Here is a 15,201-nt window from a genome sequence, read left to right as displayed (position 1 = left end):
CTTTTTGATTCTTCATTGTTGCCCTTCAATTCCAACATTGCCTGTAACACTGTACTCAACATAAGCAAATCACTTTCCTCTCAATAGGTGGTTTGTTAGAAACCTAAGGTTTTATGTCTGCAACACTGATAATCAGCCATTATATTGAAGAACTACTCTGCTTCTTATTGAATCCTCTGGATGGAGGTTCTTCAAGATTTTCCTTTTCTGTCTGAGAAGGCAGTGAGCATAGAAACCTACACAGACCTCTGTGAAGCAGTTTCCCACTACAGATTGAAGAAGGCGTCTTAAAGGACGTTCACAGCTCATCTTACTTGTCAAATGCATGATGAGACCTGAATTTTCTGAGTAGCTTTGGCCTTGTAGATGTGTATAACAGCAAACAGTTCGAGATAATTAAGTTCAGTTCTGATGAACACTTGCTAACGCCATGTAACACCCGCCATCTTGTTTTACCGTTGTTTTGTAGGTTCGGCTCCTGTACTGCTCGCATGAAGAGGCGGAGCAGATTTTTAAGGCGGCATGGCTGTCAGGGCAGGCCACTCCCTCACACATGTGGTTTGCCGTGGGGCCAGCTCTGTCGGGACTGGGAGTGGAGGGTCTGCCTAAGGCTCTGTTTACCGTTCGACCGCAGGGATGGCGAGACGAGCCCCGCCGCCGAATTGCTAAGGGCGTGTCGGTACTGACACATGGTGCCATGGCCCTACGCAAGGAGTACGGGGGGGCCAGAGGGACAAGCTTTGCTGGGAACTGCATGACGGATGGCAACCAGACACAGAGGGTGCCAGACAGGATCAGGTAAAGTGGGAATAGATGGTTTAAGGATGTGAGCTTCACATGCCATTGTCAGCCAGTCCTTGTTGTTAGGAGAGTGGAATGCATTGTAATGCACATGATCACACTTCATTATCATTAGCTAATAAATGTAATCATCTGTGAGTGAACAAGGACAGTGGTAAACTGTATGACGTTGTGTGATAGCCCTCAGGACTTGGGTGAAGAACCACTGGTAAATATCCACAGATTAAAATAATATGCTTTGGATGCCTCATATGTTGTGTGTAATGGCATCTTGATGCATCAGACGCCCCAAGGGTCCAGCCTGACAATGCAGAGGGAACTATTGAAAGGACCCGAGATGCTGTTTTCACATGCTAAATTACACATAAACTGACTGATATTACCCTACTTAAATATGAAATAAAGTAGGTCAACCGTGACAGAAAATCAAAATCAACTTCTGGATTAATATTGGAATGCATTGAAAACCTATTCAGGATGAACATATCAAACAGTGCCAGAATATCTTTTATGTTCAGCATTTATCAAGCTAGATATTGATCTGCTATAGGAAACATGAAAAAATTCAGCCCAACTCGATCAGCCCAGAAAAGAATTTCTTGGCTTCAAGAACTCGATTGTTCTATTTTAGAATGAGGTTGATCATGCTGATTGATTTTGTTTGTTTTTTTTTTGGGGGGGGGGGGGGTGAGTGGGGGGATCTTGCCTTGAAATTTCCTAAATGACATTTAGGTTTGATAAATGATATGGAAAATAAAATGGTGGAGGGAAGCATTACATTGCTCTAAAATCAAACACTGCTTTGACTAATGGCTTGAACTGATTTCCACCAAGTTGCAACCTCCTTTGTTACCATAGGTTCCTGAAGGACACTCCTCTTTCAGGGTTCTTCTGCCTTCCTCCATCTCTCTTCCTCCCTTTGTCTCACACAAACAAGTTCATTGATTTGCATTTGACAGCAGGTACTGCAGGAATTACTGCTCTTTCTGCTTGTCAGTCACAGTTCTTGTAAATCATTCTATTCCAGCAAAGAAAATGAGGGGCATTAAGTCAGAGCTCTTGCTGGTCTTTTAATGGGGAAGAGCTGTTATGGTAGCATTTCTGTCACTCAGTCCTAAACTGAAAGGATCATAACTGGTCTCAAAAGCCAGTCACTTTAGCACATCACTGGGAGACGCTGAGCTAGTCAACGGAAGGTTCTAGAACAGCACAGCAACTTCCCCACTTTAATATGAGAGTTATTCATTCTTGTTCTTTATCAGACAAACTGTCTTTTGTCAAATCAATAGCCTTTTCTTTTTTTATGGTTACTCTCATTGACTGCAATCCCATAGTCCACACACTTGCTACAAAAATATCTTCATTTGAGTCATAGGCATTTACACTACTCTGATGTTACTGTGCCCTTTACTGTTGGAACACCTTATTTGGGTCAGGTTTAACTGATTGTCTCATTATTTAAGACAAGTCCAGCTGTGAAGAGAGTCATTAGACACAGACAGCACTGTGTATAAGAGGAAGAAAGCTGGTGAGTGGAGTGGGGCTAATGCTACAGACTTGTTGCCCTCTACTGCTGGCTCTGTGCTACTGCAGAAGGTAATGGAGTGTAATAAATGCTAACCTGCTGCCTCTCTTGCATCTCTCTGGCCAGATTACTGCTGTTATTCACACTCTGTTGTCTGTCTTCTCTGAACTCCCTCTCTCTCTCTTCTACGTATGTGTTGACATGTTGCCATTTTATCTCTTTTTTCTCACCCTGTGCTTGATTTGATATTTTGATGTCTGAATCTGTCACTATTTCTTTGTCACTGTTTCATTCACTGCTCTCACCTCATCTCGGTCTCTCTCCCACATGTCTTGCTCATTTCTCTTTTAATCTGTACATTCCTTCATCCTATTACCATCTTCACCTCCCCACCCCACCGCCACGTCGCTGCCTCATCTTTGATCTTGTCTCTTTCTCTCTCTCCTGGCTCCATGTCTCCTTCAAGCTCTCCTCTTTTGTCAGTTCCGAGTTCCGTCTCATCCCCCTGTTTCTCCTCCTCTCACGTGTCCCCCATGGGTGACTATAAAGAGGTGTGCATTCAGTGTCGTTTTGCATGTAAATAGGATAATTGGTGACGGTGGCAGAGTGCATTGGGAAATATCGCAGGCTGTCACCAGCAGAGCATAGATCTTCCTAACCGTCTGAGACGTGACATCACATATGCACATGTGCAGAAATTTTATATTTCTCCCACTAAAAAGGGAGGCAAGTTCCTGTTTTATTAACTACCTGTCATGCATTAGCATAAGGTGGCTTAGCATGCTGGATGCCTCCATGCTGGTATATAGTTTTCATGGTGAAGGTGAGAGGGACCATGTCACGCTTTTCTCCCAGTGAAAGCAGGACCATGTGCACTGGCAGAGACCCAAAGCCAGAACAGCACATAGTGCACGTGGGATTCAAACCTGTTGTTGTTTAGTAATGGTCCTGGTTAGACCACTTGTTGGTTGTAGTCGGGGGTAGGATGGCAGTTTGTGATACTGAAATGCACAGTGAAGTACAGTTTGTTTAATCAATAAAGGTGTATGCTTATACACCCCCCTCCAACACACACACACACACGCTCACACATACACACACACGCTCACACACACACACACACACACACACGCACACACTCACAGTCACAATGAGTTATTACTAATGTAAACATACAGTAATACTGGAGTAAGCAAGTGATGCAGATCAGCAAGCCTCCCCCTCTCTCTCTCTCTCTCTCTCTCTCTCTCTCTGTCTCTCTCTCTGTCTCTCTCTCTCACTCTCTCTCTCTCTTTCTCTTTCTCTCTCCCTCTCTTTCCCTCTCTCTGTCTCTCTCTCTCTCTGTCTCTCTTTCTCTTTCTGTCTCTCTCTCTTTCTCTCTCACTCCCTCTCTCTCTCTCTCTCTCTCTCTCTCTCTCTCTCTCTCTCTCTCTTCTCCCACACTCACATAGCAGCAGAGGGACTGCTGCTCATCACCATACTAATGCTGCCTTAATTGAGACATTAAATTGCCTCAGTGTTTCTGATGTTTAAATACTCCACCCTGCCTCTTCCTTACCACCCCCCACTGATCCATCTATACCCCCCTCCTCCAACATTTGTCTGCTATCTCCGCCATGCCACTGCCTTGTTATGGGCTGTCTTCGCCCATACTTCCTGTAAATTTGTCACTGCTGTTCCTTAAAGTGATTGTGCCAATGTAAGTGCCAGGTGGGCGGGGCCTGTGAACACACACACACACACACACACACACACACACACACACACACACACGCACAAAGACCAATAGCTGGATAACTGCTGGCCCATGGTGCAGCCAATGGGGCTGAGCTGGTCCTGTCGAGGCGCCAGTCACTATCTTTATTTCTTCATATCCTCTGGCACTAGGCCATGTCTCCTTGTGGTCTCTTATCACCTCTTCCTCGCGCTGCAGTTTTCTCCGGCTCCTCACCACTCTTGCGTCTTCGTGCCTTGTCTCTGTATCCCTTTCTTTCGTTTCCCTTAACCGAAGGACATTTCATGTGTCAGTCCATCTATTCCTCGGCCCCTGGCCCAGGTCCCCTCCTTCCCTGCACTGTCTGCTTGCACACATTCACTCAGTGCCATTGTGATCGAATGACTGACACCTGTATTCTGATAGGACCTCTGTATTCTGTATTCTGATAGGACCTCTGTATTCTGTATTCTGATAGGACCTCTGTATTCTGTATTCTGATAGGACCTCTGTATTCTGTATTCTGATAGGACCTCTGTATTCTGTATTCTGATAGGACCTCTGCTTCAGGCTGTTTCTGCAGCCCACAGTGTAAGGCATTAGCAGAAAACATGTAATGTCAATGGCTGTGTCACTATGACAACATTGCAGGGGGCGAGAGGGAATCTGAGCGAATGAGACGGAGATACAGGGGTTACAGACAGTGTCACAAGCTTCTTGCTCATTGTAAATGCATGCAGGCCAGATAACGTACTGTAATTATTTTATTGTTTCATGTTCTGTTGCTGCGATCTGTCTGATGCTGGTGTGGGTGAGGGGCAACGCAGACATATGTGGTTGTGTGTGACTGCACAAATCTGTATGTGTGCGTGTTTGTATGTGTGTGTGTGTGTATGTATGTATGTGTATGCGTGTGTGTGTGTGTGTGTGTGTGTGTGTGTGTGTATGTATGTATGTGTATGCATGTGTGTGTGTGTGTATGTATGTATGTGTGTGTGTGTGTGTGTGTGTGTGTGTGTGTGTGTGTGTGTGTGTATGCATGTGTGTGTATGTGTGTGTGTGTGTGTGTGTGTGTGTGTGTGTGTGTGTGTGTGTGTGTGTGTGTGTGTGTGTGTGTGTGTGTAAGGATGGGATTTGGTGTGCTTGAGAGGCTGTGATAGTACATTTCTTCACACAGGGCGAATAAAGAATGTGTGACATTAACAATGTTATTCATCACCTCTTTGTCATCTCCACAGCCCTCTAACCATATCAACTGTGATGAATGGGAGTTCTTTCAATAGTAATACCATTGGTTTCCCATCCCATTAAATGGGCATTAAACCAACAGCTGACTTCACCAGTCATCCTGACCAATCCATTGGAATGAATGTAATCTCTCGTATGGGACCTCCTGAATTATGGATCATGTCTCAATGAAGAGTGCAATTTCTTGCAAGGATCTGAGTAAGACTTAAGACACAAATCTCATTAAAAACAGGGGGCAAGCATCCAATAATATTATGGGCTAAAATAAAAATGAGAAGCTACCAAAAGAGTCTTCATCTGGCACAAAGTGTCTCCAGCCCCATTTGTGGCGGGGAGCAGAAAATGACCATTTTCTACTTTTTCCCTTCTTCTCAGCCCCCTCCTCCTCCCCTTCCCCCTCTCCTTTCAATGTTTCGGCATGGATCTTGGACGCTCAGTTGTCATGGAGACTCATGAGAACATCTCAGCAGCATCCTAAGAGCCCTAAACACTGGAATAATGAAAGCACTGGCAAGGTGACGGGTGTGGCTGTCGATTGCGTGATGCGAACCCCAGGCAGAGTGATCCTTCCAGCCCTCCTGGGCAGGTCACTCTGGTTTCTCTTCCAAAGAAGAGCTTGTTTACTGTTTGAGTTAGCCAGCATGATAATGTTTTCATTCATTCTGTCATACATTCATCCATTGAAATATACCATGATTCGTTTCAGCGTACGTGATCTTTCACCTTAGGCCTGAGCTAATTTTCTCCTTTCCTTCCTACTACATGTGATTCAGCTCCACATTCATGCATTCATATTCATTGGGAATCCAGGACTGCCTCACTAGTTTTCAATGGCAGCATTGTCAAAAGGTTTATATAAAGGTCCCTGAAGCATTCAGCACAAAACACACACAATATCCAGAGTGGGAAGGTGACTAATGACACTCCTATCTATCTCTCCGTCTATATCTCTCTCTCAATCTCTGCCAGCTCTACTTCTCCCTTTCTTCATTATCCTCCCTCTACCTCTGTCCTTCACATTCCCTCTTTCCCCCTCTTTATCACCTTTCTTATCCTTAATTTGTTCCTTCACTCACCCTTTCTCTCTTCCTCTCTCTGTCTGTCTTCCTCTTTGTTTTTACTGCTTTGTACCTTGTGCAGGTTCTTCAGTAACATAACACTATCAGGGCGAGACTACTCCTTTAATGATGATGGCTATTTGGCCAATCCCCTAGTGGATGTCATCTCCTACATGGCTGGACGTGGCTGGGAAGAGGTGAGGGTGAGAGCCTTGGTCTTGAACATTCATTCATTCATTCATTTGTTCACTGGATTAACACATTAAATTCACAAGTGTAATGTAATGTGGCACTAGTGCAGTCCAATAAATACAAACTATCCTCCTTTTAAATCCTCCTTTTTTAATCAGTTACATTTTTCAGATTTTTTGTGAAGTAGATTAGCCCTGCTGTTAATAGCATTTGTGAGTTATGGGGCTTTAATAATGTATGAGTGATGTGTCCCGTTATGAAGGTGGGCTGGTGGGAGAATGGCGTGCTACGTCTGCGATACCCACCCTGGTCCCGCTACGGCCCTTTCCTCAAGCCTCTCGATGACAGCCAGCACCTGCGGGTGGTCACGCTGGAGGAGAGGCCCTTCGTCATCGTGGAGCCAGCCGACCCTGGCACAGGCTCCTGCATCCGTGACTCGGTGCCCTGCCGACTGCCCCTCAACAACAGGTCTGAGCTTGACTTTAAGTTGGACGTTCCTGTCAGATAACTGTCAGACCACATTTTATATATATATATATATATTAGGGGTGGGACGCGATTAAAAAAAATAATCGAATTAATTTGAAGAGTTGTAATTAATTAATCGAAATTAATCGCATTGTAATCGCATTTCAATATTTAACATGAGAAATATTAATTTAAGTTTGAATGATGAATGAATCAATGAAAATAAGCATAAACTTCAACATCTTGTTTATTTTTCCACCAGTCTACTACACAGACCAATAGATGAGTACAGAAAACAGAGCAATCAGTTTTCAGAACACTGGAAATTCTGACCAAAAATGTTGTTTAATTTTGGGAGTTTTGCTCAGGATATTGGAAGAATTGAAGTAAAACAGAAGATGTTTTTAATACCATTTTAGATGGTATATTTTTCTTTAATTCCCCAGGCCTCTGCCACAGGCATCTCCATAGTGCCTAGAAGTGGTCTTCTGCATGGTCAAAGCAAATGACAGGATCTTTCATTTATCATCTATAATATGAGCTGTCACACCAAGATAATTCTTGTTGCTAACAGAGGTCCAGTGATCCCCAGTCAGAGCCACATTTGTGGCGCTCTTCACAATAACCTGTTTTACTTCCCTTTCCTCATCACACCGCTGCTGGATTTTCTTCGACATTGTCTTTCTGGACGGCAGTTCGTAACTTGCATCAGCTGACGCAATTTGCAGCACTTCTACATAAACCGTAGCGCTTGACTCCGCAAACGGCGGATGTGTTTAAACTCGCCGCATCTTACTTAAGCCTTCGACTACAGAAAGCGGTCTACAGTCCAGTGATCCATCTGAATTGGTCAATTTGTCCGACGTGGACTTTGACATTTTGTTTCTTAATTTGAACCCCGACATGTGGTCGAGTGTTGACTGGCGACACTGTTTGCTCGTACTAGTAATACATTTAGCAGTTATCATTACTGACCTGCGCATTAGCACCAACATGTTTTGCGTTGAGGTGGTAATGAAGGGTGGAAGTGCTCCTGTGATAAGCGAACTCCTTCCTACATAAAGTGCAAATAACACTATTTGTGTTTGTACTTTTCCCATCCACCAGCGTAGCCTCTTCAGTCATCTCCATCATGATCTTATTGTGCGTCCATATAATCTGTATGTCTGGAACTCGTGCACCGAGAAACATTCCATGGTGCAAAAGTGTCTCATGTGTTAAATGCGTTAAAATGTGTTAATTTTTTTAGTTCGTTAATTTCCCTGTAATTAATTAATCGAAATTAATGCATTAAAATCCCACCACTAATATATATATATATATATATATATATATATATATATATATATATATATATATATATATATATATATACAGATTCTCTAGAGATATTATGTCTTAAGAGCCAGCTTCAGTAACCTATGCCAAAGCCCCCACCTTCTGCCTCCACTCGATCCATGGGAGAGTGAACCCACGTGTCTTCTTTAGTCCGTGCCTGATTGGGCCCCATGGGTAGAAACCCGGTCACCAGGCATTCACCAAGGAGCTCTTTCCCCAGGCCTGGCTCCAGGGTGAGGCCCCGGTAACCCTGATCCTGTTATTTGTAAATTCCATAGGGGTTTTTGGATTACTCTTTGTCTGGCCCATCACCTAGGACCAATTTTACTTACTTTACTACTTTACTTTACTTTACTTTACTAGGACCAATTTGTCTTTGGAGACCCTAGTCGGACAAGGGTGGAGTGCCCTCTCTGGGTCGTGAGTGAGTCCTTGCCCCAAGTGGAGGAGTTCAAGTATCTCGGGTTCTTGTTCACGAGTAAGGGAAGGATGGAGCGAGGGATTGACAGGCGGATCGGTGCTGTGGCTGCAGTATTGCGGGTGCTGCACCGGACCATTGTGGTGAAGAGAGTGCTGAGCCAAATAGCAAAGCTCTCGATTTACTGGTCAATCTATGTTTCGAGTCTTCCCTATGGTCACGAGCTCTGGGTAGTGACCGAAAGAATGAGATCGCAAATACAAGCGGCTAAAATGTCCGGGCTCTGCCTTAGAGATAAGGTATGGAGCACGGTTATCTGGGAGAGGCTCGGAGAAGAGTCGCTGCTCCTCCATGTAGAGAGGAGCCAGTTGAGGTGGTTCAGGCATCTGGTCCGGATGCCACCTGGGTGCCTCCAACTGGGTGGAGACCTCGGGGAAGACCCAGGATAAGCTGGAGAGATTATATCTCTCGGCTGTCTTGAGAACGCCTCAGTATCCCCCCAGAAGAGCTAGAAGAGGTGGCTGGGGAGAGGGAAACCTGGGCATCTTTGCTTAGGCTACTGTCCCCGCGACCCGGATAAGCGGATGAGAATGGATGGATGGATGGATGGAGACCTTATGCACTTCACTGCTTCACTTCAATGCTGTCACAGTTTAACCACAGTGATGCAGGGACTCAATTTTCATAAAAACAAAGCTTCTCTCCCTTGCCCTCTCTTTTTCCCTCTTTTTTAACAGTGTGGTTGTGGAAGGCATACAGTCCATGAAGCACTGCTGCAAAGGTTTCTGCATCGATGTTCTCAAGCGACTGGCTAAAATAGTGGGCTTCACCTATGACCTCTATCTGGTGACCAATGGCAGACATGGGAAAAACATAGACGGACAGTGGAATGGAATGGTTGGGGAGGTCAGACAGTCATTATTATTTTAGATTGTCTTGTTGACATGCATCACATACTCCTCTGAAATGGGCGTGACAGCCGTCTTACAGATGACTGAGCTCATCCCCTTTTAACAGTAATTATACCTTTTTTCAGTAAGTGTTTGAAGTGTATTACACAAGGTACTTATCACCCAAAAATAACTTTTGTCAAGACAAGACTTTCACATGTGCTTTTATTTAGTCAACTTTTGATAGCATAAACTGTGGCAGCGCCTGTGTAAATGCGAGTGCTTTTGAGTGTGAGTGGAATGAATTTGAGCAGTTTGAATGTGAATGGTTTGAATGTTCTTTTTTCCACCTATTTGTCCTTTTGACCAGGTGGTATCCAAGCGAGCTGACATGGCCATTGGCTCTCTGACCATCAATGAAGAGAGATCTGAGGTTGTGGAGTTCTCTGTTCCTTTCGTGGAGACAGGCATCAGCGTGATGGTCTCTCGTAGCAACGGCACTGTGTCTCCTTCTGCGTTCCTTGGTGAGAGAGGCAGACATTACTGTCACGGGGCTTCAGATTTCTGTACTGAGTTCTCAATATGATGCTGGAGAAAGGATCCCAGAAATGTCACAAGTGGTGCAGCCTACAATGTGAGAAACCAGCCTAATCACATAGTCAATTCAGTGCTGATGATAGATTGCCTTTTTTCCTCCTGTCTATTTGTCTTGCTGTCTGGCAGTTTTCTGTATTGCTTACAGGGGAACATGAATGCAGGTCCTTATTTCCCAGTGAGATTAGTCTGCACATGTTGCACCACCATGGAGCAATGAGTGGGGGGGGGGGGGGGGGGGGGGGGGGGGGGGGGGGGGGGGGGGGGGGGGGGGGGGGGGGGGCTGGGGTTGTTCAAACACAAGTCAGTCATGTTCTTCTAGTCAATCAAATAACCGCAGAACTCCAATGACACAAATTTACTTCTATCAGCCAATCCCTTTAATTTTGCTGTTTTGATGGTGAAGGCCATCAGACTGAGTTATCCAATACACTGTGATACTGCCTAATTAAAACATCTTTGATGAGCTCAAGATGACTGAAAACTGGTTGAATAAGAATTTTTTGAGTGTTTTAGAATCTTTAATTACTTTTTTGCTTACATAAAAATTAAATTTTCTTTAATTAGACTATATAAATATTAATATATCAACTCCTTTAAAGTACATAAATCCTTAAAAAAGTACATACAGAGAGTGAAAATTGGATTCATCACACTCCACAACTTCATGGATACATTATGTATAGGTTATCATATTATCACTTAACAGATACAGTGTTGACATGAGCACAGTAGCTGACTAAATATAACTAGTTTACAGCAGTACACATAGACAGAAAGACACCATGATAAAAAATGTAAATAAATTAAAATCAGGATTGATTCAAATATGTGCAAAGCAGATGGCCATTCTGTAGCTTTATATATATATATATATATATATATATATATATCAGGGTGGCCGCGGGTCCTTAAAAAGTCTTAAATGGTATTAAATTTCATTTTTGTCAAATAAGGCCTTGAAAAGTCTTATTTTGTCTTAAATTTTCAACCGAAATGTCTTAAATTTGCGGAGCTAAATTTAGTGAGGAATAATTCCGTTCTGTGTTGAACCTCGGGGGCGGAAATCGGTAGCCATGCAGGGCACAACCTTCGCAGTATTGCTCGGTATGGTTGTTGGACTGGCAGGATGTGTGTAGGTTAACGTCTGTTCGGAGAGATGGGGAAATGCAAATTTAGCCAGGGGAAGACCCGATATATTCTTGGTGGCTCAGAGCTGTCAGATACCATCAAGGCTCGTCAGCAGCAGCCTGCAATATTAACGTTTTGCCCTGCTGCTGATGTACCCTGGTTGTTACTTTCGCGAGTGACCGTGACCGACTCTGCCCACTTCGTGCGAACCTCCGCGAACGGCGGAAGCGTTCATACTTGATGCGTCATGTTCTGTGCAGTGTTGTCCGTAACAATATGTGTTAGTATAAAGAAACACCCCTCAAAAACAGGGGAAGGAACATTTACCTGACCAATTTTAATGTTGCTTTGTGTTCCAGGTGTGAAAAGTGGTGTAATTTAAAGAGCTAAAGTAGCCTACTTGAAAATGCTTGAAATTGTAACTACTTCGTTTCACATCAAATATCTGTCTGACTGAACAGTTCCCTTGTATTACGTTAACCAGGGTTGCCAACTCTCACGCATTGAGCGTGAGACACACGCATTTGACCGTCTTCACACGCTCTCACGCCACACTTCCGATATCTCACGGCGAAAAAAAAATCCAGTTTATTTACCTCTGATCCACATCTATGATTCAATGATGATTCAATGAGTTACTAGTTCGCTCTGGCACCAACCACCGGCGATCGACAGATCGCGATATAATACTTAATTTGTGTTCATTTTACGTTCGCTACGTTACGTTACCCCCCCCCCCCCCCCCCCGCTCAACAACTTACATTCGCCGCCACCCCCGCTTGACAATTTACACTCGCCACCTTAAAATCTCACTCCAAGCGAACGTCAAAAGTTGGCAACCTTGCGTTAACAAATATGAGCCTCTTGTAATTCCAGGACGAAACATGAGAGAACGTGAAGACGTTAAGATAGGGTGTTTTGAAAAGAAACAACCATTAAATAATGTGATGAAAAAGCGAATCATTTCGAGTATATGTATAAATATTTAACTTAATTAAGTTTAACGTGCTGGGAAATATAGAAATGGACCTTGAAAGTTACGTACAAGTGCTTTAATTCCACCTTGTAAAGGTGCATAAACCCTGCAAATATGACTTGTTACATTGCGCAGAAGCGCGGCGCGCGCGAAGTTACAAAATTTGGGAGGTGCACGACCTCGCGAAGCGACAGCGCGAGAGCCCCTCGTGCACGGACGGAGCCACCGCGATTGCGTCATTTTCGCCGCGCGGACCCTCGCATTTTAAGTGTTCAAGCAGCTAGATAAATAATGTAAATAATCAGTTGGTTTTTGTGCTTTATTTGAACGTGTATGATCTTCCGAGTTGGTCTTAATTTTATTTGGAAAAGGGTATTAAAAAGTCTTAAAATGTCTTAATTTTCACTTGGTCAAACCTGTAGACACCCTGTATATATTAGGGGTGGGACGCAATTAAAAAATTAATAGAATTAATTGGAAGCTTTGTAATTAATTAATCGAAATTAATCGAAATTAATTTTAATTGCATTTCAGTATTTAACATGAGAAATATTAATTTAAGTTTGAATGATGAATGAATCAATGAACATAATCATAAACTTCAACATCTTGTTTATTTTTCCACCAGTCTACTACACAGATGAGTGCAGAAAACAGTTCAGAACACTGGAAATTCTGACCAAAAATGTTGTTTAATTTTGGGAGTTTTGCTCATGATATTGGAAGAATTGAAGTAAATCAGAAGATGTTTTTTAATACCATTTTAGATGGTATATTTTTCTTAAATTTCCCAGGCCTCTGCCACAGGCATCTCCATAGTGCCTAGAAGTGGTCTTCTGCATGCTCAAAGCAAATGACTGGATCTTCATCTATAGATTCATCATCTATAATATGAGCTGTCACACCAAGATGATTCTTGTTGCTAACAGAGGTCCAGTGATCCCCAGTCAGAGCCACATTTGTGGCGCTGTCTGAAAGGGATGTTCCGGTGCTAACTGATTGTGCTGATTGTATCCAAAAAACATAAAACCACTGCTGCCCAAATCACGACAGAATTAAACGTGCACCTCAACTCTCCTGTTTCCACCAAAACTATACACGGTCTGCTGCTATAGCCAAACCTTTGGTCACTTGTGCCAATGCCAAATTTCAGTTTCAATGGTGCAAGGAGTGCAAATCTTGGGCTGTAGACAGTATGAAACATGTATTGTTCTCTGATGAGTCCACCTTTACTGTTTTCCCACATCCGGGAGAGTTACGGTGTGGAGAAGCCCTAAAGAAGCGTACCACCCAGACTGTTGCCCAGAGTGAAGCATGGGGGTGGATCAGTGATGGTTTGGGCTGCCATATCATGACATTCCCTTGGCCCAATACTTGTGCTAGATGGGCGCGTCACTGCCAAGGACTACCAAACCATTCTGGAGGACCATGTGCATCCAATGGTTCAAACATTGTATCCTGAAGGCGGTGTCGTGTATCAGTATGACTGCACCAATACACACAGCAAGACTGGTGAAAGATTGGTTTGATGAACATGAAAGTGAAGTTGAACATCTCCCATGGCCTGTACAGTCACCAGATCTAAACATTATTGAGCCACTTTGGGGTGTTTTGGAGGAGTGAGTCAGGAAACGTTTTCCTCCATCAGCATCATGTAGTGACCTGGCCACTGTCCTGTAAGAAGAATGGCTTAAAATCCCTCTGACCAAAGTGCAGGACTTGTATATGTCATTCCCAAGACATTATATATTTATATAAATAAATAAATAAATAAATAAATAAGAAAGGTACAGAATGGTCATCTGCTTTGCACATATCTAAATCAATCCTTATCTGTATGTGTATATATTAGGGGTGGGCATAGATTAATTTTTTTTATCTAGATTAATCTCACTGAAATCTTGAAATTAATCTAGATTAATCTATATTAAAATGGCTCATATGCATGCTACCCAAGTAATCACTAAAAGTCAGTTTTTGAGATAGGGTTTCTTAATACAGAGGGTTTATTTACAGATTTGAAAACTCGTTCTCGCCCCTACTGTGCAATTTGGTTAGGAATACAGCCGAGCTAAACTATCAAGTTGAAAGTCATCATAGTTTGCTTACCCATTTTGACCCAGTTCCCAACCCAACTTTAAGAATAGATTAACGGCGATAATTTTTATATCGCCCGATAAGAGTATCAAATTAACGAACGCCGTTAACGCCGTTAACGGCCCACCACTAGTATATATACAGACAAATATGTGTATACAGTAAACAGTCCCAGTATCAGCCTCCACCATAATTGCATTCATGCTGCCACCAGTAATTTGTACTGCCTTTCAAACTGTGCACCCTGCCAATGAGCAGCTTGACCTGATGGAACCAAGAGCTTACTGGGTTCTGGTGAGCTCACAGACACCAGGACTGACATTTACATTGCTTACCTTAGGAAGAGAAGGGTTTTGTCATGCAAAGAACAGTCTACATACAGAAAGAGAAAGAGGCATGTCATACATAGAACAGTTCACATACAGAAAGAGGAAGAGAAGAGTCTTGTCTTACAGTATACAGCCCACGCATAGGCAGCATGCTCGATCCTTGAGAAACACACTCAGAGCCTAATGGTAGACTTTCATTATATACCATAGCACCAAGACCAGATGAACTTTTCTTATTGGATGTGCTTCTCTCTTATTTCACTCTGTGATCCAGACTGTTTTGTGGTTTGGGGGATATTTTACTGGCACACTTTAGGCCCAGTAGTATCAATTGAGCATCATGTCAAAGTCACAGCCTACCTGAGTATTGTTGCTGACCATGTCAATCTGTTTATGACCACAATTTACATTTACAAAATCCA

At 43.2% G+C, this 15,201-nt stretch overlaps 1 protein-coding gene across 3 annotated transcripts in view; it reads left to right on the top strand.

Annotated features, from left to right (window-relative positions):
• The window catches only part of grin2da (glutamate receptor, ionotropic, N-methyl D-aspartate 2D, a), a 97,622-nt gene that overhangs the window by 46,819 nt on the left and 35,602 nt on the right, over positions 1-15,201 (top strand). For 2 of the 3 annotated variants that reach the window (XM_077008026.1, XM_077008028.1), the window contains exons 4-8: positions 470-798; positions 6,429-6,549; positions 6,801-7,006; positions 9,500-9,668; positions 10,023-10,176. In XM_077008026.1, coding sequence (XP_076864141.1) covers positions 470-798; positions 6,429-6,549; positions 6,801-7,006; positions 9,500-9,668; positions 10,023-10,176 — 979 coding nt within the window. The remainder of the gene's footprint in view (positions 1-469; positions 799-6,428; positions 6,550-6,800; positions 7,007-9,499; positions 9,669-10,022; positions 10,177-15,201) is intronic. The other variant, XM_077008027.1, reaches the window with a different exon arrangement.

This window comes from Brachyhypopomus gauderio, chromosome 6 (assembly GCF_052324685.1).
Source record: "Brachyhypopomus gauderio isolate BG-103 chromosome 6, BGAUD_0.2, whole genome shotgun sequence".
In the NCBI taxonomy this organism is placed as follows: Eukaryota; Metazoa; Chordata; class Actinopteri; order Gymnotiformes; family Hypopomidae; genus Brachyhypopomus; species Brachyhypopomus gauderio.
The sequence above is the reverse complement of the archived record's forward strand: the minus strand, read 5'-3'. Positions and strand labels throughout refer to the sequence as shown.